The 23,819-nt window shown below is 53.7% G+C and overlaps 2 protein-coding genes across 2 annotated transcripts in view; one reads left to right on the forward strand and one right to left on the reverse strand.

The window, feature by feature from the left end:
• Positions 1 to 20,705, forward strand: part of LTBP2 (latent transforming growth factor beta binding protein 2) — a 59,027-nt gene extending 38,322 nt beyond the window's left edge. Inside the window, exons 9-35 of the mRNA XM_072337551.1 lie at positions 786 to 860; positions 4,552 to 4,674; positions 5,006 to 5,170; positions 5,540 to 5,770; positions 6,311 to 6,333; positions 6,619 to 6,658; positions 6,906 to 7,001; positions 7,716 to 7,841; positions 8,088 to 8,216; positions 8,506 to 8,625; positions 9,494 to 9,613; positions 9,773 to 9,895; positions 10,024 to 10,149; positions 11,683 to 11,805; positions 12,099 to 12,224; positions 12,318 to 12,440; positions 12,611 to 12,742; positions 13,512 to 13,637; positions 14,230 to 14,373; positions 14,599 to 14,790; positions 14,902 to 14,982; positions 15,160 to 15,288; positions 15,476 to 15,616; positions 15,776 to 15,943; positions 16,448 to 16,723; positions 16,944 to 17,093; positions 19,362 to 20,705. Coding sequence (XP_072193652.1) covers positions 786 to 860; positions 4,552 to 4,674; positions 5,006 to 5,170; positions 5,540 to 5,770; positions 6,311 to 6,333; positions 6,619 to 6,658; positions 6,906 to 7,001; positions 7,716 to 7,841; positions 8,088 to 8,216; positions 8,506 to 8,625; positions 9,494 to 9,613; positions 9,773 to 9,895; positions 10,024 to 10,149; positions 11,683 to 11,805; positions 12,099 to 12,224; positions 12,318 to 12,440; positions 12,611 to 12,742; positions 13,512 to 13,637; positions 14,230 to 14,373; positions 14,599 to 14,790; positions 14,902 to 14,982; positions 15,160 to 15,288; positions 15,476 to 15,616; positions 15,776 to 15,943; positions 16,448 to 16,723; positions 16,944 to 17,093; positions 19,362 to 19,528 — 3,575 coding nt within the window. The 3' untranslated portion in view covers positions 19,529 to 20,705. The remainder of the gene's footprint in view (positions 1 to 785; positions 861 to 4,551; positions 4,675 to 5,005; positions 5,171 to 5,539; positions 5,771 to 6,310; positions 6,334 to 6,618; positions 6,659 to 6,905; positions 7,002 to 7,715; positions 7,842 to 8,087; positions 8,217 to 8,505; positions 8,626 to 9,493; positions 9,614 to 9,772; positions 9,896 to 10,023; positions 10,150 to 11,682; positions 11,806 to 12,098; positions 12,225 to 12,317; positions 12,441 to 12,610; positions 12,743 to 13,511; positions 13,638 to 14,229; positions 14,374 to 14,598; positions 14,791 to 14,901; positions 14,983 to 15,159; positions 15,289 to 15,475; positions 15,617 to 15,775; positions 15,944 to 16,447; positions 16,724 to 16,943; positions 17,094 to 19,361) is intronic.
• Positions 20,706 to 20,813: 108 nt separating this feature from the next.
• Positions 20,814 to 23,017, reverse strand: NPC2 (NPC intracellular cholesterol transporter 2). Its single transcript, XM_072337552.1, has 4 exons — positions 22,866 to 23,017; positions 22,660 to 22,767; positions 22,197 to 22,369; positions 20,814 to 21,627 (listed from the first exon to the last, which is right to left on the reverse strand). The coding sequence occupies exons 1-4, from the start codon at positions 22,942 to 22,944 to the stop codon at positions 21,541 to 21,543; spliced, it is 447 nt and encodes a 148-aa protein (XP_072193653.1). The 5' UTR covers positions 22,945 to 23,017; the 3' UTR covers positions 20,814 to 21,540.
• Between the last annotated feature and the right edge of the window lie 802 nt (positions 23,018 to 23,819).

Here is a 23,819-nt window from a genome sequence, read left to right on the forward strand (position 1 = left end):
CTGCTGCTGAAGGCTGGGAAAAGCTTGTGTTCCTCATATCTGCTCTTTTCAAAGCCCAGGGGTCCTTGAATTGCTTTAAGCTGCATCATAGGGTCAAAGTATCCCGGACAAAGAGTTACGGACATCCCTATTCTGCCCCCAGCATGCTGTCACTGAGCTGTTACATGATCTCCTCATTTCCGCTCATTTGGTCCAAAACACTAAAAAGAAACCCCACCCTGGGAAAACCCAATCCCTAGGCTAAGTACCCTTCTTTCTACCCCACCCCAGGCTTACTCACTCCCTAGTCCTTCACTTGCTCCAAAATACAATGCCAAACTTCAACTACCTTTGACTTTATGAATTTACTTTACTAGGTTGTAAAAATTTGGAAGAGGTTGAATTGTGCAGATTACAGGCCATTCTGAAGCACACAGCTGTATATTAAGCAACAATTTGAAGTCTTTGGTGACAGTGATTGGGATAGGATAAAATAGAAAGAAAATGTAATAAACGGGCCCCAAGCTGTTATTTCAGCATCTTGTCATGGGCCTCTGTCATCTTCTCCATTCTGATCCTCCTTGTCATATGGCTCTCCATGCTGGCCAGAGAGGAGCTGAGGTGGCACCTCTGGGCCACCATGCTGGCACCTGCCAAGCAGCAGAAGCTACCATTTGTGAAATGTGGCTGCTCCCACCTCTCCCTGGGCATCATCTCAGGTTTGTCCAAGGCACACCCAGGGACCTTCCTCCCTTCTGCAAGGGACCTCTGCTGTCTATGTCTCTCACCGTTTGCTTTCTTCACAGCACACCCCATCATTGAGAATGGACAAGTTGAGTGTCCCCAGGGATACAAGAGGCTGAATAGGAGCCACTGCCAAGGTGAGGATGCTGCTTTCATCTCTCTCTCTCTCTCTTTCCCACATACATCGTCAGACAGATATGTAATTATCTACACAAGTAAAATAAAGTCATCTAACTTACCTGATACAGATGTACCAAAAAGCTTTGTGTTTCCATTAAACGTGGGAAAAAAAACAGCTATCACTGATCTCCATGACCCAGCCTGTACATGCAGTCAGCTCAGAGCTGGGCCAGCATGAGAATGCTCACCTGTTTGGTCCTGCTGATGGGATGCTGACCCCACTGTGCTCACAGTGAGGATCTGTGCTTCTGCTCTGCCAAGAGTCAGTGCATAGCTCTTCTCCCGTAATCTGAATCAACAGTAGTTGTGCTGCCTGAAATCTATTTTGGAAGGCTGTTTGTTTGTTCTTTTGCTTATTTATAGAGAGGAAGAGTCCATTAAGGCTAATTCCTGTGTTTTGAGTGTGTCACTGTCAGGTTGCTTTGCCTGTCCTATGCTGCTGGGTTCTATCTGTTTCTCACTCCTGCAGTCCCCCAGCTCCACATGAGGATGGCACCATTTTCTCTCTGGTTCATGCTTATTTGGCATTCTTCGGCCTGCAGTGTTTACATTTTCCATGCTCTGACTGAAGTGGAATTTTTCAGTTCCCTTCTCATGATTCACGATAAGATGTGAGGTGACATCTAGAAGATGCAGCAGGGAGCCTGGGCCCTGGCCATACAAACTCAGGACTGGCAATCTAATGACTCATCTCTCGTAGCTGGGACTTTCCACCATGCTTACTTAATTAATGATTCAACCTCCCCCTATTGTCCTAGGGGAGAACTTTCAACAACACAGCTGCCTCTGTTCTTTGTGGTGCTCAGCTCTCACCCACTGTGTGGCCATGGGCAGTGCAATGGGCATGAGGAGGCACCCAAGGACATGAGGAGCAGAGCAGCTGAAAGCACTGATGCCAGTAAGTAGAGGCCTGCAGACCTGCTTGCTCACACTCTGGAGCAGGGTGAGGTTCAGCAGGCTGAGGAGCAGAGAGTGATGGTAGTGTGGTGTTGGCTGGGAAGATGTTTGTATGCAGGAAGAAGCATGAAGCAGGGACTTGCACCTCCATGTGATGCTTTGTAAATTGGACTGGAGCACTGCTCTGCAGTCTGCTACTTCAAGGTGTTTTTCTGATCCCTGCTGTTGCTATGGAACGTGTATCTAGGAGCCCAGAACCTCTGTTCTGGAACAAGCAATTTGGCTGGTAGTCTGTGGGAGAGGCTATGTGGGATCTTCTCTTGCCAACCCAGGTAGGAGGGGAGCCAGGGGACCAGATGAGAGCTGCTGGTTCATGGGGCCTTAGGAGAGGAGCTACCAGCTGCTCTGCTGTGCTCTGGCTTTGCAGGCTGAGCAACTGGCAGAGGGTCCTGGCAAGAGCTCACTTTGTGTTGGTCTGTATGGACAGTGAGGATTGTCTGATGCCTTGCAGCAGAGGAACAAGGAGCTCATCTCTGTGAGAACTCTTTTCCTTCTCTTGCTGCTTCCCACTGAGCAGGAACAGGATTGTAATGAGAGAATGGCTAGAAGATCCAGCCTTGGCTGGCACTGGCCCCACAGTCCCTACAGACTCGAGATGTTCTCCAGATGCTCTCCAAAAGAGCCTGACCCAGCTTGGCTCTTTCTGAGGAGCACCAGTGGACTTGTGTGGGGTGGGAGGAAGCCATGAGACAGTTTATGGACCTTGGTTCATGGCCCTCGCTGTGGCTCTGGCATGTTGCAGGGGTAGGAGTGTTGGCATGAAGCGCCTGCCTGCTTCTGTTCCTCTTGGGATTTCCACTATGGGTGGGTCTTCTGTTGCCAGTGTAAAAGAGGGGTTGGGCTGAAGCCAACATGTGGCCCTGGTTTAAATTAAGCTCACAAAGCCTAGTCCTTAGCGCTTGTTTGTTTTGTGCTCTCATTACTCTAATCCCTTCAATCCCTTTGCTTATTCAGAGGCGAAACACCTCATCCCTTTGGTGTGTCAGAGTGACAGGGCTCTCAAGGGGTGCTGGGCAGGGACAGAGATCAGCTGACAGCTTTATAAATAGACCAGTCCCTTTATTGGAGTGGGCTTCTGGCACATTTTGGGTCTGGACGCTATTTTTTTTTTGCATTAACTCTATCTTGTACTTGGCATAGAACAGGAAGATGCCCATCACATCACTGTTGCAGCTACTGCTTCCTCCCAGAGCAGTGAGGTAGAGGTAGGCAAGTGCCACTGTGGTACACAGGCTGTCTGCATCACCTGGGACACAAGATCTCTGCAGATCCTTTTAGAAGATGCCATAAAGGGTGCTCTGTTGATCTTCCCTGTGCTAGTCTTGTATATTTCTCAGTTGAAGTTTCTGCTCTGAGGCCACCATTTATGCTCAGTGCAGAAAGAGATGTTCTTAGGACTCTTTTGCACTTCTCTGTAGAGAGACAGTACAAGAGATGTCCTTCCTCAAGACCTGGGATGATCAATGAATATGCAGGGATTGTCTGTGCCCCCCTGGTAGGAAGACCTTGTCAGTCCTGCTAAGCTGTGGTGCTTCAGCTCTGAGGAATAAGCTAGTAGTGTAAAAGCTAGCTGCTTTCAGGAAGGCTCTCCCATATCTCCATTCTTCTAAGTGTCCCAGCAGCCCCAGTATGAATCCCTCCACCTTGAGACAGTTTCTAGAAGGCACCTGAGGTTTCATCAGTGCTTTTCATACTGGCAGTAGTACTGGGTCATTGGAAATTGGTTGGAATGAAGCTGTCTAGCATCACGCTGGTGCTTTTTGCAGCAGCATGGCCTAAGCTCTTACTGTCTTTTCCCCACTCTTAGCTGGTAGCATATGTTTCTGAGGTTCATACTGGAGTACTGCTGAAGTTCACACAGTTCCTGCCACCCCACACTCCTGTCCAGCTCTTCCTTCACTGCTTGTGCCTCCTGAGACTTCACATCCCTTCAGCATGCTTACTTCTCCGGGCCAAGGTCTTTAGCAGATATAAAGCTGGATCAATCCATGAGGAGTGCTTCCTTCTCACCTCCCACCCTGAGATCTGCCCTCAGCTTCCCCCTTACTCATCTTTTGCCAGTCCTCATCTTCTCCAGCTTAGCTCATACATTCCTGTGTGGTGCTGTAGGGAAGGCTTTGCTGCTGGCTGGGTGAGACTGATGGTGTTTCCCTGGAAGAAGCCCAGCTCCATTCCAAAGACTGTGTCTGATGTTGTGTGCTGAGTCAGAGGCAGCACTCGAGGCAACACTTGAATGTGGTGGCCTCCCACGTGCATGACCTGTAGGCCAGAAGGCAGCACAGAGGCCTGATCCATCTGCAGCCAGCAAGCCCATGCTACAGATGGAGGGCTGCTGTCACCATGGAGGTTCCTGCTTCTAATGCCTCATTCCAGTTAGAGAGTTTTCTTCCTGGATTTTCTGATGACACCGTCATGCTGCTTCTCACAGAGGTTTGCAGGACAAGTATCACTTCCACCCTCACTTTCCCCACATCTCACATCCCCACAGGCAACTAAGCTGGAGCCACTGCCAGCACCTGGATAGGGCACCAGTTTCTGCACCCCTCCGTTGTTCCTCTGACCTTGAGGCACCAACGTGGCTATGGATGCTGGCTTGACTGAGCAGCAAGAGGGGAGAGGCAGCTGTACCTCACAGCCCTTGTTACACAGCCAGGCACTGCCAGTTGAGCTGGTGCTCCCTCTTCCCCACAGATATCAACGAATGCTTGATGCAGGGTTTGTGCAAAGATGCCAAGTGTTTGAATACCCGTGGCAGCTTTCGCTGTACTTGCAGACCTGGCACCATGTTGGATCCCTCCCGCAGCCACTGCATCTGTAAGTGCTCAAGGGGCAGTCGCAGTGCGGGACCCCAGCTCAGTGAGGTTGCAGCATGCTTTGTGCCTTTTGCTTATGTGGGAGAATGCACATTGCCCAAACTTTTGTGCAGGGTGGGTGTCCAGGGAGCCCTCACACGTGGCCTTTGTTCATGGATGTTTCATTGCCTCCTGCTCTTGTTCATGGTGCAGCCTGGAGGAAACATGCCTGCAAGGGTGCTCTGCAGAGGGTGGGGATTCCTCGGGAGGCATGGGCAGATAGGTTCCCAAGGGGGAAGTTTTTGTTAGTCTTAAAATCAGACCTCAGACACTGACCTGCCGTTGTGTTTCAGCTGACAAAGCAGTGTCCATGGAGCAGGGGCTGTGCTACCGTTCAGCAGCTGGAGGTGTGTGCTCCTTCCCCCTCTCCCACCGAATCACTCAACAGATCTGCTGTTGCAGCCGTGTTGGCAAGGGCTGGGGCAAGAACTGTGAGGAATGCCCTGTGCCCGGCTCAGGTGAGACCAAGTAAATGCTCTGCTCCGGAGGGAGAGCATAGCCATGTCTGTGCCTGGCTTTGCTTGACAGCCCTTCTCTTTGACTTGGCTTCTGGAATGGGGATGAGTTCAGCATGTCTCATATGGGCTAGGATAGAGGAAAAGTGCAGAAATCCTCAGGGCTGGCGAAAAATAGGATGAGAGAGAATGGCCTCGAGCTGTGCCAGGGAAGGCTCAGGTTGGATATTAGAAATAACTTCTCAGAAAGAGTGATAATGCATTGGAACGGGCTGCCCAGGGATGTGGTGGAGTCACCATCCCCGGAGGTTAAAGAAACTGCATGCTTCCCTTTGTCCACCTCCAAAACTTTGATTTAATTTTCCTCTGCAGGAGCGTTCAAAGAAATTTGCCCAGCAGGACACGGCTATACCTACTCCAGCTCTGACATACGCCTTTCCATGAGGAAGGCAGAGGCAGAAGAGCTGCCCCTAAGCCTGGAAGAGCACAGTGAGAGCAGCAACTGGACATTAGACTGGGCAACAAGGAGACAGCGGCTGCAGGACACTTTGCATGGCAGTGTCCTGGAGTCATTGCCCCACCCTGACATCTCAGCAGGAGAAAGTAATTAGAACTGCTCCACCTGATCTAGCATGGGAGGGCAAACTCCCAGGTCTCGCTATGTCCTTGTGGGTGGACTCGTAGCTTATGTGGGCTTTCTAGACCTGTATAAATATGCAAGGTGTTGTTCTTCAGCCCTGCATTATTCATGGGTCATGAGACACAATTTCTTCAAGACTTGCAGAGGAGGTTGAATGCTTCAGGCTTTTGTGACTGCGGCCTTGCAGTTGGTGCTGACTGGCCAGGCTGCCTGCCCTGGGACTTTGGGTGTGCGTGGGAGCTCTGGCACTGCAGTCCTTTGGTGTTTGTCCAGTGCAGCTGGGGAGAAGCGTGACCAGAATCTGCTGGGGTGGGAGCTCCTGGGGTCTGTGAAGTGCCAGGAGAGGAGTTCAGGGGTGTTGAATGTGGTAAACTTGTACGGGGAGAGTGAGGAACTAATGCAAGGCAGTGGTTTAGTGGTGGGATGAACTTTGAGCAGCCAGGGTATGGTGAAGGTGCCTGCCCACCTTGTCTCTACTCACCATGTGCTGTTTCACTTTCCAGGTGAAGTTTTTCCTGCTGGTCAGGTGAGTAACCTTTGTTGTTGAGGTACATCTGTGGTAGCACCTTGGCTGAGTTGTGGTGACCGTGGGCACTGTGCCAGTTACCTGCTCAGAGGCTGTTAGCTCACAGCAACAGGAGTTGGGGACTCTGACCAGTGTTACCTCTAGTTCGCTGGGGCTGGGGTTGCAGCTCATGCTGAGGAGTGAGGCATAGACCCTCATTCCCCACTGCCAGACCGCGGTGGGCATGGGACACTGCATCTTAGCTACACACAGGTGCTTAGAGGCAGTCTTGTGTTTCTATCTCAGGATGCTGCTGATATCACCCCAGAGCCTGAGGCACACGGAGGTAAATACCTGGCTGGTGGGAAGGCAGGGTGGAAGTGATGAAGAAGGGGCAGCAAGGAGAGCATGGAAGCTTTGAGATACCTCCTCTGCATGGCATGGGGAGGGGTGGATGATGGAGGGCTGCAGGGATGCGGGGATGGTGCCTCTCCAGCAGGCCACACTGGTTCTGCAGGGAGCTAGTGGATGAGGTTGAACAACATAATGCTGAGGTTGTTGCAGCCACTCTTCTTCCTGCTCACTCCCCTCAGTGGAGGAAGAAGAGTCCCGACGTGCTCCTCCCCAGCCTGGCCCTACCACCACCTGGGCAGATGCTGCTCCATCGCAGAAACCCGCGCAGGGCTCAGGTGTGTGTCCCTCACCTTACTGCCTGCTCCTACGGGGACGTTATGAACTAAGCTCTGTTTTGGAGTTCTTTCCCTTCCTCAGCCCTGTTCCCACCTAGAACCTGGGAATGTCATCCCAGCACCACTGTCATGTCCCAGCGGGAGAAGAAAGCCAGTAGAGGGGAGGCCTGAGGACAACCTTATATGGGAGCACATCTCTCGACTTTTAGGGCCCTTCCCTCCTGCAGCTCATCTGCTGGGCAGTGAGCGCCCGGTCAGGGGTCACACGCCTGCTCTGGTGGCTGCAGCATGAGCTGAGTCACTGGGAAGCTGAGTGGAAGGGGCGGCATGTGGCTGCCTGGGCGGCTTGTTTACTGCACAGAAAACAAGAGGGCTGTTGTTCCAGGGTTGCCTAAGTGTCTGGGAGTGTGGCCCCGGCCCTCCGCCTGGGGCTGGAGCACCTTTGGGAGCAGGGCTGGCGGAGGCACCTTGCTAAGGAATGTGCCTCCCTCAATAGCCTTTTGTTTGGGGTTGGGAGGTGATGCTGCCACCCTCTCCTGCTCCCCACTGCCACCCACTACCATCTGCACCCTGGTTAGGAGGGGAGGGGGCCTGCTCTCACCCCCCATCTTCCAAGGCCTCCCACCCTCTTCATCTCCACTCCTCTGTGGGGTTGGGGCTGTGGTGAGCACTGCAGGGTATTGCGGCCCCTAGCCCCACAGTCTCTCCACCCAGGGGCCAGCGGCTGTGCCTCTTCGTCCCTTGCCTGTGGAGCTGGTGTGTGTGTGCTCACCCCGGATGGATACAGCTGCTCGTGCCACCTGGGCTATACGCTGCACCCCAGTCGTCTGCACTGCATTGGTATGTTGGCACCTTCTCTGCTCCCAGGGGTGAGGAGGGCAAGTAGGGCCAGAGCAGCTCTGAGGCTGGGGTCAGTTTCCCCATTCCTTATGCTCAGGGACCCCTGCAAGGTGTCAGTACACTCTGTGGTCCTCCTGGGTATTTCTGCTGCTGAGATCCTGCTCACCCATTGCACAGCGGGGCTGGTTGGGAACAGCAGGAGCTGCTTATGGTGACAGTCTGTCTTTCTTCCTCACCTGAGCACAGATGAAGACGAGTGTCTGCAAGATCCTTGTGCTGGAAAAGGTCACTGTGTCAACAGCGTGGGCTCCTATTCATGCCTCTGCTACTCTGGGTACACCCTGGTTTTCTTGGAGAGCAAGCAAAGCTGTCAGGGTAAGTGGTGCCTACCTGGCAGTGCGCTGCCACCTCTCCAGGGCCTCCCCATTCTCCCTTCATTGTACTCTCCAGTGTGCATGCATACACTGCTCGCTGCTTCATGGCAAAGGCGGGGTGGTCAGGGATGAATAGGATCTGGAGCAGAGCCCTGGCATGTTTTCCCTGAGCAGACTTCAGCAGATGGAGCAACTCTTCTGCTGCACCCAGCTCTGAAGGGGGAAGGCTTCAGGACTTCACAGAATCACAGAACTGTAGGGCTAGGACTTGTCTCCTTCTGTGTCACCAGATCGAGACGAATGTGAGCAGCCCTCTACCTGTCCAGGACAGCGATGTGTCAACACCCCTGGCTCTTACCGTTGCGAATGCAAGGAGGGCTTTGCCATGGGCCTCCGAGGACAATGTGAAGGTGAAGCTTCTTCTGCCTGTCTGTCTTGCTGCAGGGTTGCTCTTTCTGGAGTGGAGAATGGATCAATTCATGTTTGCCAGTCCCTGATGGCTGCCTGTCCTCTATCCGTGAGAAGGACAAGCTTTCCTGGGCAGCCAAAGGGGACTTCTCCTGATGTCCTCTTCCACTTTCCAAAGGACATCCCCACAGAGCATTTGGACCAGTCCAGTGTCCACTTCCCTTTCTGGAAGGAGATGCCTATGAAATTTAGTGCCAGCTTAACTCTGTGACCAAACACCTCTGCTGGCCAGTGGTCTGTAGGGAGAGCAGGTGACAGAGGCTCACTCTACCTGTCCCCACAGCATCCCTCTCACTTGGCATGACCTGGGCCCATCGGAGAATTTGACCTCATGAATACATGTTGTGCCTTATCAAAGATTTCCCTTCCTCAGTAGCTTGTCTCCATTGGAGTTATTGGGAGTATAGTTTAGAAATACAGGGGAAACAAGGTATGCACAGAATGCTCTACCCCCGCATGGCCTCCAGAAAGCACATGCCTTAAGGACTTCCTGAACTGGAAGCTGCCTCTTAATCACAGTTATGAAAGTCTGCTGGCAGAGCAGCCCTGTGCAGATTTTGGCTGAACCCTTTCCATGCCCATGCACGTTCCTGGCCCTGGCAACATCCTCTGTCAGCAAGGTTTTGCTGCTGGATTATGTCAGCCCTCAGGTGTGGGTGTCGGATCCTGAGATATTATGAAAAGCATTGCCTGAGCCCTGGCAAATCCCTTTCACCTCCCCTTGGGTGTCCCTGTCTTGGAGGGGCACTCTAAGGACGCAGCTGCAGGGGGCATCCTAGAGATGTCCACAAGGAGTGCTCTTTTTGGCAGACATCAATGAGTGCATGGATCCCAGTTCTTGTCCCCGTGGGAAGTGTGTCAATACCCCGGGCTCCTACAGGTGTGTCAGCTGTGCGGATGGCTATCAGCCCAGGAATGGAAGATGCATTGGTAAGGATTTCAGACTGCCCCTGGGAGACACTCTTACCCTCACAAAGAGCCAGGAGCTCATGCAACATGCTTGTCAGGCACAGTGCCCTCCTGACTTGGGTGGTGGGGACAGACCTGAGCATCCTTCTGTGCCATGTTGCCCTTTGCTGTGTAACACAGATGTGGATGAGTGCCTGGTGGAGAGAACCTGTGCCCATGGACAATGTATTAACCTGGACGGCTCTTTCCGATGTTCCTGCTACCGGGGCTATGAGGCGGCACCCGATGGGAAGAGTTGTGAAGGTACAGGAGACCTTTTGCTTCTGCCTGAGTGCTGACTCTCTGGACCCCATTTTGGCCAGTTCCCTCAGCTCAGCTGCCCCTTGTCGTGGTTTCTTCATATCCTCACTCTTCCTCATGTGCTTACACAGACATTGATGAGTGTGCAGCCCAGACTGCCTGTCCCTCCAGACTCTGCCTCAACACCGAGGGCTCCTACTCCTGCATGGCTTGTGATGCTGGCTACGCTGTTTCTAGAGATGGCAGCACGTGTGAAGGTATCCCTCTCCCTGGGACAAAGGAGCGGGTGTCAGAGGGAAGAAGTACCCAGGAGGGGGAGAAGCGTAGCCATACCTAGGTTGTTGGTAGGGCATGGGGACCTTTATAACCTCAAGATCCTTCTACAGCTCTTTGGCTTTCCAGTCAGCAGGTAGCATGGGGGCAGCAGGAAGGAGATTTTCATCACTCAGGAAAGAGATGGAAGGAAGGGCTCATAGAGAGAGATGAGACTCAAAGAGACTCATGAGGCTTATAGAGATGAGGCTCCTGGACTAATGATGACCTGAGGAATGTTCAGTAAGGCTGGAGGAATATAAAGAAGCTTGAAAACATGGGCAGAGAGGAGCTGCATGTGGTTCAATTCAGAAGTGGGAGAGAAGAGGGAAGATTCCCCTGCTTCTCTTCTATGTAGGTGTCTGAGGAACCCTGTGTGAAATGAAGGTCACATTCCATCTGATTTTTGCATGCTATTCCCCTTTCCCAAGACTTCACGTGCCCCCTTCTCAGCCACCTTGCCCCAGCCATGTCATGAGGGCTTCTTATCAGGATTTGATACTGTTTGGGTCACACTGACCCAATGGCAGTATGGCATGTTCTTCCCTGCCTTGGATGGTGGCCTTGTCTGTGGATATGTGTTTCATATTTGAAAAATGATAAGGGTTTCATGATAGGTTTTGTGATAAATAAATTAGGTTATGGTTCATCTCCCAAAGGAGATGCTACTTGCAACCTTTTGAAACTGGACGACTGGATACCCCTACCTTAAGATGCTAGAGAGTGATGCTCATTTATGTTTGTGGCACACTCATCACTCTGCAGAGATGAAGAGAAGGTCCCTTCCTTGCCTTTAGAAGCTGCCAGTGCTTTAGCTCCTGGCAGGGGAGAAGAACAGAGTAGGTCCACCTCCACTAGCAAACCTTCCAGTGCCTGTGCAGCAGTCTATGCAGGGAAGTACCACCTTCTTTCTGCCTTGCACATGGTTTCTGAGAAGGAGAGCAAAAAACCTTTAGGTAACCAACCACCAGAATGACAGTGAGAATCTTTGCTACATTGGGGCTCAGTGTGGGGACTTGCCTCCTGCCCTTGAACCTCACCTGCAGAGCCTGTAATGTGGGGACAGGTGAATGGAGCAGTCCTGAATGATGGGGCCACATGAGTCTGGGCCAGCTTTGCCAGAAAAAGGACATCAAGGCAAGGCTGGCAAATAGGAAAGCAGAGCCACAGGGTGCATGGCCACAGGGTGTACTTTCCTGAAGTCTACTCAGATGCAGTTGGCTGAAGAAAGGCTCTGCACGGCACTCTTGCTGGTGGTATCCAGTGCTCAGCTGGAGATAGACAGTGGGACTGTGGCCTGTGTTGGATGAGGGTGAAGGAAGTGGACTGACTTTTCACAGTACTTGACTGCTCCAAGATGGCAGCCCAGACCCACTTTGAAGGCTGACAGCTGTGTGACAGCTGCCCTAGGTGGAGATCTTCTCCAGTGCTGGCTATACTTGGAACCTCACTCTGTGCTGTACCCTTCTACTTGGCAGATGTGGATGAGTGCGCAGACCTTGCTATTCAGTGCCTAGGGGGAGAATGCCGGAACACGCTGGGCTCCTACGAGTGTCACTGCCAGGCTGGTTTCGAGCTCATCAATGGCACCATGTGCCAAGGTACAAACCCCATACCTGCAGCCCTCAGGGTTTAGGGCATGCATGCTCCCTATGGATCCCCTTCTTTCTTGACAGGGAGGATGCCTGTGCCAAAGCAGGTGATGCCACCACACATGGCAAACCCATAAGATGGTAGCCAAATGCAGGATCACTGTGGATAGGGAACCTCTTTCCATGTCAATAAAGCCAGGGGCCGGGAGCTCTGTGAGGGGGTGTAAGAGATGTTGGAGAGGGGATCCATATGTCTCAGGAAACAGGCTGGGCGAGTCTCTCTGACTCTGCTCCCGTTGTAGATGTGAACGAGTGTCTGAACAGTGAGATCTGCAGCCCCAATGGTGAGTGTCTCAACAGCCATGGATCCTACTTCTGCATCTGTGCACCCGGCTTCTCCAGCTTGGCTGGAGGAGTCAACTGCCAAGGTGAGCTGGTGGGTGGTAGGGATACAGCTTGGGTCCTGCCTCTTCCTCACTTGCTACAAGACCCAGCTTGATGATTTGGGCTTGATTTTGCAGATGTGGATGAATGCACAGACAAATCCCGGTGCTCAAAAGGCCAGTGCCTGAACACAGAAGGCTCCTACAGGTGTCTGTGTGAAAATGGGTTCAAACACTCCCAGGAGACTGATGACTGCATAGGTGAGAGCTCATTGCCAGGGAGATTATCTTGAGAGCTTCCCGGTGCTCACACTTGCTGGTGTCTTGCAAGGAAGACTGAGAATCTGGCAAACTGAGCCTGACCCAGGCTGAGCCCTGAGCAAACAGGACCCCAGTTGACAATCCCTGTCCCTTTGCCCCTTTCCCTGCAGATGTGGATGAATGTAAGGAATATGGGGATGCCATCTGTGGCACATGGCGGTGCCAGAACAGCCTGGGCTCCTACCGTTGTATCATGGGCTGCCAGCCTGGCTTCCACTGGACACCCCTGGGTGACTGCATTGGTGAGTACAGTCTCAGTGTCCCTGTCCCCTTCCTGGCAGGAACAACATGGCTGTGGAACATCTTTGCCAGGGATGTAGAGGAGAAGGAGGAGGAGGAAGCGTATGGCCAGCGGGGAGGCAGATAACTTCAGGAGTTTGTTTTCTTGGCTGAGGTGCCTGCTTGTGTCTAGACATCTCTTCCTGGCATCTGGAACAGACACTGCATTGTGCTGTGTTCTGCTTGGGGAGAGTCCTGGACAGGTTACAGCCATCCCAGGCTTGGGGCTGGACTGCAGCTCCCAGTGCCTGGCAGCACTGGGTGAAGGGAAAGCTGCCGCTATGCTGTACATGCATGGCTGGATTTGGCATTTCAGGCTCCAGTGTCATGCAAAAGAAAGAGTGCAAGGGGAGTTTTGCAATTTCCCAGTCTCCCCCCATCTCAGGGAAGGTTGCAGCAAGGAGGAGCTGCTTCTGGGCTCAGTGCTCTGCTCAGGACTCTGTGGAGACAGCACTGGGAGCAGTAGGCTGTGGGCTCTGTGCACTGCAGGGAAATCTGCCTGGTTCAGCAGCAGGAGGGTTGTAGGATGTACATCCTCAGCCCTCCGTGCTTGTGCCGTTGCTCCTGTCCCTCTGACCCTCAGACTCATAGTCAGGGGATGAGCCATATCCAGTCTGTCACATCAAGGTGATGCTTGCCCTTATCCCCAGGCTTTGGGCTCAGAGCAGAAGGGGCTGGGCTGAGGGCATCGACTGGGCTCTAGGGTAATTGCTGCAATTCCTGCCGCTGCAGATATAGATGAGTGTGCCAATGAGACGCTGTGTGGGAGCCATGGCTTCTGTGAGAACTCAGATGGCTCCTTCCGCTGCCTCTGTGACCGCGGCTACGAGAGCTCTCCCTCTGGGCACTACTGTGTTGGTGAGTTACTTTCTGGGGTCCCTGACTCCTGTTATCACTCTATTACGTAGTGAAGAAGATCCATCAACCAATGCATGACTGGTGTGGCAGTAACCCAGCTTTGTAATGACTCCCAGAGCATGAATGGGGTCTGCAACCATGCACTGAGAACCTCAGACACAGATTGGAGAGTCCTTCTGGGAAGAAAAAAAAACAACCTCCTGTGCTGTTCCCTTAGCACAGCAGACCCTTGGTGCATGGTTAGATCCACAAGTGACCCTGTTTTGAGCAGGGGGATGGCCTTGATAGAGACCTTAATCTGATGGAGATTCTACCTGCTTCAAACTAAGCTGATCCTGTGGTGCTGTTGCTCAAAGCAGCAGGAGCTCAGGCTGTCTGGATCTCCAGAGAGCAGGGCAGGAAACTTTCTGGCTTTGCTTTGAGCCACAGTGCCAATAGAGCTCCTGGCAATTCCCTAGCAGCTTCCAGCCCCCACCAAAGAGCGCTCCACTGCTGTAGACCCTGCAGAGCCTGCCCATGCTAGGCAATGCTCCCTAGCATACTCTGACCTCCCACCTGCGGGCTGTTACCCATTGCTGCCCTTGTTCTGCAGATGTGAACGAGTGTGAGCTAATGGTGGCCGTATGTGGGACCGCACTCTGTGAGAACGTGGAGGGATCATTCCTGTGCCTGTGCCCCAGCGACCATGAGGAATACGACACAGAGGCAGGACAGTGCCGGCCACGGGCAGCCGTGGGTGAGAAGCAACTAGGGCAGGAGTATGGTGGTGCTGGCTAAGGTGGGGAGAGCTGAGGAGGTTGCAGGAGGTGCCTGGGCTGTAAGAGCCCATGCAGGTATGGGAGAATCAAGGATCGTGAAAATGGGAAGGCCACTGACGAGCCTGCTCTGGGACCTTGTGGCTGGGGTGTACTGTGCTGGAGCATCAAGGGCCCCATTCTGTTCCTGCTCCACTATCTTCTAGAGGGCCCTGAGAGACACACAGCCCAACCCTCTGACAGCATGGAGCGCAAGCAGTGCTACTACCACATCAGCGATGTTCGTCTGTGTGACAGCGTCCTGGCCAAGAACATCACAAAGCAGGAGTGCTGTTGCACCGTGGGGGCAGCCTGGGGTGACAACTGTGAGACCTACCCCTGCCCCATCTTGGGCACAGGTAGGATGGTGACCCCAGCACTCCCAGCAAGGCCCATTCTCTGCCCACCGGGTTGGTTGCGCTAAAGAGCTGTTTGCTTTCTTCTCATCTTGGCATCTGCCTCCTGGCCAGTGGAGTATCAGGAGATCTGCCCTCTTGGGAAGGGTTATGTTCCTCAAGAAGATCCACTCTCAGGAAAAGTCTCCTTCACAGGTACTAGCAGGTGCTGTTTTCTTTAATTTCTCCCAATGGGGAAAGGGAAGGCACTGTATGAAGACCTGCATGGAGTCTGAGCCCCAGAAATATCTCCCCAGGGTTGTGGTGGGGTATGCTGACATCCTGTCAGAGAAACCTCTGAGATGTGCTCTCTCCTCTCTCTGCTCCTCTCAGACATGGATGAGTGCGAGACCTTTGGCTCCGAGTTCTGCCGCAATGGACAGTGTCTGAACACAGTGCCGGGCTACAAGTGCTTCTGCCGTACAGGCTACTACTATGATGCCGGCAGGCTCGAATGCGTAGGTAAGATGACCTCAAAGAGCAGCAGGGCCACCAATGAGTGGAGGGATGGCAGGGCCAGGTCTGGCCAAGAAGATCCCTGTGATCCTCCAGGGGATGGGAGAGATGGCAGGCAGTGTTTGGTCAGGGAATGGGCCCTGCTGCCCCTGCCTGCCAGCCTGAGTCACTGTTCCTTCCTGCATGTGGGCAGATCAGGATGAGTGCCAGAATGAGGTGTACTGCATCAACGGCGAGTGCCTGAACACAGTTGGCTCCTACCACTGCTTCTGCAGCCTCCCACTTGTGTTGGATGCCACTGGCAACCGCTGTGTGAACCTCTCCGGCAGAGCAGGTAAGCTCTGTCACACCTTGGGCATTCTAACCTGCAGCAGGGTCACCCCACAGGGTACAGGAGGGGCTGGGGCTGGAGTGCATGGTCATCACTGCCAGGACAACGGGTGGCTCTATTCCAAATGATTTCTGCATCATCCTTTGCTCATTTCACCTGCAGATGCCCTGGAGGAGTATGAGATCCACCTGGATGTCTGCTGGCAATCTGTCTCTGACTACATCTGCCAAGACCTGCTGCACGGCGAGCAGACCACCTACACCGAGTGTTGCTGCCGCCTTGGTGAAGCCTGGGGCCAGAACTGTGCCCTCTGTCCACACAGGTCCTCTGGTGAGCAGGGTGTTGAGGGAAGCACCACTCAGTGGAGCTGTGCTGTGCCATGCCATGCTGTGCTGTGGTTGCAGCCAGGACCGCACTTGCCACCCTTGTTGCTGAAGCCAACCCAAATGAGCTGCCCTGCCTCTCCAGGGCTGGGCAGCACCATGGGGCAGAATGTACATTCCAGATGGTTTGAAGTGGTCTGATGTGGTGGAGGGAAGAGTTGCTCCATCCTTCAGACTGCTTTCCTCAGGTCTTGTGAGCAGCAGGTCTGCTCAGACTAGGAGAGGAGAGGCGCCCAGCCTGATATGAGAGCATGCTGGGGATTTGGGTCCTCATTGCTCAAGGACTTGCTGTCCCCAGAAGGGAGTTGATCTCCTCCAAAATGGGGTTCCACCCGCAAAATATGGAGCTGCATCTTGGTCCTGCTGAGTCTTTGCTGGCTCAGTGTGGTTGCACCCTCTAGCAGCCATAGAAGCCCTGCTGAGTTCTGACACTACTTTTCTCTCACCACAGCTGATTTTGCTTTCCTCTGTAATGGGGCTAGTGAAGACAGTGACAGAGGGGCTGAGGTCCGAGAAAGACCTAGGTATGAGTACGGACCAGGCTTGGAAGATCCCCACTATGGCCTTCCCAGCCCAGACATGGGCCCCTACTACAACTACCTGGAGTCAGAGTATGGAAACCCTGACGTGGCTTTCCCTCGGAGAGAACTGAGCAGCGAGTTTCGTGGCAGCCCTTTCCACCATGGCCCAGGGCGGCCCCCACCCCGCTACCTGCCCAGCCAACCCGGTGAGTACTGGGGGACATAAAGAGGTACTTTCCCATCCAGCCCATGTCCACCCCAGTTGGGGTTCTCCAGGCTTGCAGCAAACCCTCTCCCTGGCTATGCTCCTGGATGCTCTCAGTTTTCCCAGCCCCACCAGTACCATCTCACCACATGCCAGATATCCTCTCTGTGGTCGGACAAGCCACACTTTTCCCACTCTGACGCACCCTTGCCACCCCCCAGGTCTTTACGAGGGCTTTGAGGGGCTGCAGGCTGAGGAGTGTGGCATCCTCAATGGCTGTGAGAACGGACGTTGTGTGCGCGTCCCAGAGGGCTACACCTGTGACTGCTTCGATGGCTACCAGCTGGACATGACCCTCATGGCCTGTGTGGGTAAGTGGCTCTTGGTCCCACTATAGACGCGGTGGCCCAGGTTTCTCTTATCTGCTGCTGCTCTCTGGTGGTGCTGCCTGGGATGGTTGTCAGAGGCTTCCCTGCTCTCCTGGGTGCTTTGTGGCCTTGGAGCAGGGAACGTTGTAAGGACACCTGGGGGCATCAGAGAACAGCTGGTCACTGCCTTCCTTGTGTAGCACTCCTATGCATAGATGGATTTGTGTTTCTGTTTTCTTTGTTCTAAACTCACCACGACTTTCCACCCTGTCCTATAAGCAAAGGCCTCTAAAGCTTCTCTCATCATCTGCTCTACCTCTATCACTCTATATGTCCATTCTATCAAAAGTGCAACTCCCCTGGCCAGCCCCAGACACCCAACAGAACAGATGAAGATGCTCCTTCCTTAGGCAGGGCACTCATTCCACCCCCCAAGCATCCTTTCTGCATGACACAATCGTGCAACTTCTTCACACAAAGCCTGTGGCCTCTCCTTCCCCAGAGCTGTTGGGCAGAACAGCTGCCTAGCCTCTTGTTCCCCCTTCTGTGTTTGTGCACAGTTTGCTTTTCTTCAGCCGCAATGCTTTGCACTTGTCTTCAGTGAACTTGACTTCTCTGCGGGATCAGAGCACTCACAGCTTGGCATCACATAGGTCTTATGAGCCCAAAGAGTCTTCCTTTGTCCACACAGATGACAGCATTGACTAGAGCAGGGGTCAGGATCAACTCCACAGGCAGCATTTTGAATGGCTTTCATTTTAACAACCACGTATTGCTAATTATCTTTTGGTTGCAGCTTAGTGACCCATTGTGCAATTGCTGCAGTTTCATCTAGCCCATATTTCCTCAGTCCACTTGAGTGTGTCATGTGAGAGCGTGTTGAAATCCTTATCCTGGCCAGAAGTTATACCCACTGTTCCCCCCTTATCACACAGATTGCTTATCAGGTCAGTAAGGGAACCAGATAGCTTGACATAATCAGGTTTGAACAGATCTGCTCTGGCTATTGAACAGCCCCTATATCCTTCTGGGGAAGGAGGGCAGTGAACTAATCATCCAGAAACCTGCTTTGTTTAAGTGGATGGGAGTGAGCAGTCTGTAATTCCAGATCCCCCTTCTCCATCTGTGGGGACACTTACTGCATTCCTCAGGGACCTCCTTGATTCTCCACCTCTGAGGGAACTCTGACTCCTCATTGCTGGAGTACCAAGTATTTGCAGATGAGCTGCAGCAGCTTTACTTAGCTAACCATCAAGCCTCTACACGGAGATGTGGAGCTCCCGGAGCTCCTGCCTCTCCTTTAAACACTTGAAACATCCATACTGAATCTGGTCAGAAAGACTGTATTTATGATGACTGGAACAAAGCCTGCATCAGCTACACCAGCCAGCTTGGCATTGTCTGGCTTTTGTTTCCTCCTCTGATAAGGCCCAGACTTACATTCCCCACTGTTTCCTGTTAATGTATTTATGGAGCCTTTTTTTGTTGCTCTTTCTGTATTTGCCCAGCCAACGCTTGTTTCACACTGCCCAGGGAGCCCCAGGCCTTTGTGTGCGCTGCTAACACTGCTATGCTGCTGCTCACCCTGGGTGTCCCTGATGAGGCTGGAGTCTGTGGTCAAGGGGTTCAGGCTCAGCCCTGTGAACAAAGGGACAAGGCCCACTGCTGCCTCTCTGCAAGTTGGGGTGGTTCAGAGCTGCTGCATTTAGCAGAGCTGCAGCACAGGGCTGCCGGCAGGGCTCCCACATGAGCACTTTGGCATAGTTTGCAGGTTAATAAAACAAGCTCTTGTTTGCATAGCACGAGGTTCCTTTGTGTTCTGGTCTTGGAGGTGATAATCAGCCTCTCAGGGCCACCATCATCTGCCTCCTGACCTTGTCAGACTGGGAAAGGACTGGAGGTGACCTTTCTCCCAGATCTTTGGCTATCGTGACTTGTCAGTGAGAAGCTGCTGTGCTCCCCTGGGGTGTCACCAGCTGCAGAGCATGGGCAGGGACTGTTCTGGGGCTCCAGTCTGTGGCCAGGGTGCCAAACATTGGGAATGCCGTACTTAGGGAGTTCTGCAGATGTGCTGAATGCAGCATCAAGGCAAAGGAGTCAAGTGCAACCCAGTTTGACAGAGGCTGGGGGGTCGTGGTGGGCAGCCTGGATGTGCTGGGGGACATAAGGGAGCTTGAGAAGCCTGGACTTGGGAGGGCTCACCTGGGGCACAGGGACATGCTGGGACTGTTCGCTGTGCCACCATCTCACTCCCTCTTTTCCTCCTTGCAGACATCAACGAGTGTGAGGATGTGGATGTCCCAGTGCCACTGTGCCAGGGCGGCACCTGCGAGAACACAGAAGGCTCCTTCCGCTGCCGCTGCTTACCAGGCTATGTGGCACTGGCCCAGCCCCACCACTGTGTGCCCCAGACAGCCCAGAGCCCAGCAGCAGCATAGCTCTAGGGGAGCGGCAGTAGGGTTACTCCCCTCTGGTGACACGCTTCTCTGGGACCTGGTGGTGTGGAAAAGGGTCCCCGGGGCTGTGGCTGCTTCTAAGCCTTTTGTCCCTTCACCTCCAAAGCGCACAACTCCCCTGCCACCTTTTCCTGGCTGTGACTGCCAGGGCTGAGCTCCCAGCCTCTGTACCCCCATCCTCACCTCCAGCCCCTGCTTCTGCCACAGCAGAGCCCTCCCCAGCCCGGCCCCCCAGCACCTGCTGCAGCGCCACATACTATGGGGGCTCACAGGACACTTTCTCCTGCTGTGCAGCCCCAGCTCCTCCCTGCACCCTGCAGAGAGACTGGGTTCACCTCCCCATGTCGAGCATCACTGCTGCACTGACCTAGCGGCAAGTCTCACCGCACCACGCAGCCTGCCCCAGGACACAGCCCTGGAGGAGCAACCCTGGCTCCCTAAAGCTGCTGCCCAGCCTTAAGTTGCGGTGGAGAGGATGGGGGTCCCACAGCTGGCTCACCCTGCAGCCATCCCAGGCGCATCCCTACCCCTGTGCTGCGCCTTTGTGCCCCGCGCTGGCTGGGGGGAGTGGGCAGGGTTCCAGATTAGTTTCTGTAAAGTTGGTGACTTTTTTTTAACTGAGTCTGCTGGAAACTTCTCTCATGTTGTTAAATAAAACATTTATTTTGGGCCCTGTGGCTCATGACACTGGGGCTGGGTCAGAATTGTGCTTGTCTTCCCTCTGCCAAGGGATACCACTAGCCTCCCCGCTCCTGGGACAGAAGAAAGCCGTGCCAAGCCAAACACCCACTTACCTGCCCCCAACTGGAGCCAACTCCAGCCCCTGGGGGCTGCACAGCACATGTGGCTGCTGATGCCCTGCTTCCTTCACACACCCCTTGCTTGCAGTTCAAGAATCCTTGTGGCTGTCAGGAGCCCTAGAGCAGGGCCAGGAGCTGCTTCTCCTACCCCAGAGCTCCTGCTAGGAAAGCTTTTGCCCCACCCTGCAGCAAGCAAAGACGTGTTCTGCACAGCCATCTCCTTAAGGAGCCTTTGCACTGCTCCAGGGCAGTGCAGGACCATCAGATCTGACACAGAGCCTGATTCTGCCAGCTAGACACCCCAGTACTCAGCAGAGATGCATGGTTGCTCGCAAGTCACCTACACTGAGGCCAGCAAGCCAACATCCGCAGCTTCAGACAGAAAATACAGCTGGATCAGAACCAGCCAGAAGATGCCCAGACACTCCACTTGTCCTCCAACCATCTACTCCCAGAAGACAACAAGCTGGTTTTGTCTAGCCTTTATTAAAAGGAAAGTTATAAAAGGAAGTTCAGGAGCTCTCAGCAGCTCCAAGTTAGTTGATAGTGCAAACCATTGGTTAGAGAAAGAAACATCCCTGCAGAAACACTGAATGCCATTTGGCGTTGCATCCACAAAAAGGAATTTTCCCAGCCATAGTCCTGCAGGCTCCAGCAGGGGCCCAGGACAGACTCCGCTGCCAGCTCAGGAAAGCTTCCTCTCCTCTTCTTCAGATGTAAGGATGGAAAATGCAGTTCCTAGGAGCATCCCGGTCACAGCAGAGCAGAAAAAGCACAGGAGGGTGGATGGAGCCAGCATTCTACAAGAGGCACTGAAGGGTTATCAGGTAGCAGCTCAAGACACTAGCCAGGTTCACTGCAGAGAAATCTCTTTGTGAGGACAGACAGCTCTATTTCAAACAACTAGAGTGCCTCCACAGAGCACATGGAAGACAAATGTCCTAACACTCAGTCTCTCTTGCTGACAGCAGCAGACACTGCTTCCCCACGAGCTGCTGTGGGAACATACCAAAGGGACTGTGGAGAGGGGTGAGAGCCCTCTGCCCACAGCTGGCCTTGCAGGAACAAAGTAGTGGCTGCCCAGAGGCTGCAGAGTTCTGAAGGAAACAGTAAGAAATACTTATATAAAAGATTTTGGCTTGTGTTATTTTCTCTGTTTCTTTCCTCCCCAAGCCCAACTCATGGAAGGGCTCCTCAGCTGGTGATCTGCACTGGTATCTTCCAGCAAAACAACATCTGATCCTGGTCGTCCACCAACTCCCACTTCACTATCAGCTTAATCTGAAAGAGAACAGTGAAGTAAGAACAGTTAGGAGAGACCAAAGCAAAGACAACGGGCAGCTTCAGTTGTTTGTGAAGTAGAGGGGTCCTGGTGGCCCTGTGGGACGGAGCTGAGCCACCTGTGATGGATCCTGCAATACTGCGTGGCTGGAGGGCGCTGCTGTGTAACATGAAGACTTTCACGTGCTACACTGAGAACCCCCATCTGACAGTGCAGAAGAAACAGCCTGCACTTCCCAGCTGAACAGCACCCGGAACCAACCCCCCCAAATCTGATCACTTGGCTGGGAGCAGAGCCTTGGCTGGGGGACTGCACGTGGGCACAGCACACAAGGAACACACACTGGGACAGTTGAAGCAGCTGGAGTCAGGCTGCTTCCTCTGCTGGTTTTGTCCCTAAACAGGAACTGGGGACAGAATCCTGCTCACAGCAAAAATGAGAAACAGCTGAAGATCCTTCGGACCTCTTCCCCATACCATGACATGAAGCATACTTTACAGATGGGCTCTGGGCCTGCCCCAGGAAGGAGGGCAGCTGCAAGGCGCAGGTGGGGTTCCTGCTTACTTACACTGGGGTACTCGCTCTTCACAGGGAGCTTGTTCAGGTAGCTGTACGAGTGGCCCTTCTGGATGGGGCACTGGATCCCAGACTTGCATCCATCAGGCTCAGGGATGGGGAAGGGTATGTCCACATGCAACATCTCGCCATACACCTTTGCCTTACTGCCTTGGCTCTCGATCTCTGCAGGACATGGGGAAGTGTGAGTGCAGCACCAGAGCAGGGAAAACACTTCCACTGTGTGACCTCCCCTGGACATACCTGGAGGACAGCCTGCCTGAGGGCTGCAGAGAGCACACTAAGCAGTTCTGCACCTCAGTTACTCTTTCCCACTCCTTGGCCCCCTCCAACCACCCTGCCCAGTTATTCCCAGACGCAAAGGCACAGATGTGACACTGTCACCCCCTTTGCCCACCTCGTCCCTCCTCACAGGACCCCACCAGCGCCCCAGGCCCCACAGGGCCAATGCTTACTGCTGGAGAAAGTGACGTTGATGCTGTACGAGGTCCCTTTGACGAGCTGGCAGGGCTGCGTGGGACAGGGGCTGACGTTCACCTCTTGAATGCTTCCGTCTTTGGAACCTAGAAGGACGAGAGAGGAGTTAGCGGCGTCAGGACCCCGGAGGGCAGCTCCCACTCGGCCGAGGAGCCGGGTCCCCCGCACCTCGTGGGACACTCACCGCAGTCCACGAAGCGGAGAGGCTCGGCCAGGGCGGCAGCAACGAGAGCCAGCAGCAGCACGAGAGTCGGCGGCACCATGGCGGCAGTGCGCTGCGCTGCGGAAGCGGCGGCGGTGGCGGCGGCGGCGTCACATGAGAGCGGCGGGGCCGCCCCGTCCCGCCCCGTCCCGGCGATCAGCTGAGCGCTGCTCCGCCCGCGGGGCCGGGCCGTGGGCTGCAGGTGTGCTGACAGCTGCTTTGGTGGTGGCGGCGCTGATGCTCGGACTCCCCGAGGCAGCGCTCAGCAGAAGCGGACGGCCGCTATCAGACCTTGTCCTCAGGGACGTGCCCCTTGTGGCAGCTGGGGCTCTGGGTCACGCTGAAGCCACCGTTTCGCCGAGAAAGGGAACGGATACGTTCATCCCTGCAAGACCGGTGCTTGCGTTCTGCGCTTACATATCCCGCCAACTCAAATTACCCGAGGAAAAAATCCGAAGTTCCGCTTGATGAGCAGCTACACCGAACGAATGTCAATTCCTGGAACAGCGCTGCGCTCGCAGCTCGATAAACACACAGACCTTCGGGCACTGTCGTGGCAATGAATACAGAAATGCTATTCTAGAGAAAATCCACATGCAGGGACTAATCAATTTCTCCTGCTCTCTCAGCCAGAACATGCTCCTTTAGCTATAGATCATCAGCATTCACAATGAATGCTCCACGGGACGCTCACATTCAACAGCCATGGCAGGGGTTTCATGTCATCAGTTTCTGAATCACTCAAACGAGCTCCGTTTTCTGCTGAGACAGGGATAAAATGCCTTAAATGCACACGCTGTAGAGGCAAGCAGACAACTTAGAGAACCCAGCTTGAAGGCAGACCTCGTCAGTTCAGCAAGCTTAAAGAGAGCTTAAGGAACTCCCCAAACTTAGAGGGAGCAGACAAGAATGAGGAGGGGGAAACAAAGCACAGTC

This window comes from Excalfactoria chinensis, chromosome 5, assembly GCF_039878825.1.
Source record: "Excalfactoria chinensis isolate bCotChi1 chromosome 5, bCotChi1.hap2, whole genome shotgun sequence".
Lineage (NCBI taxonomy): Eukaryota > Metazoa > Chordata > Aves > Galliformes > Phasianidae > Excalfactoria > Excalfactoria chinensis.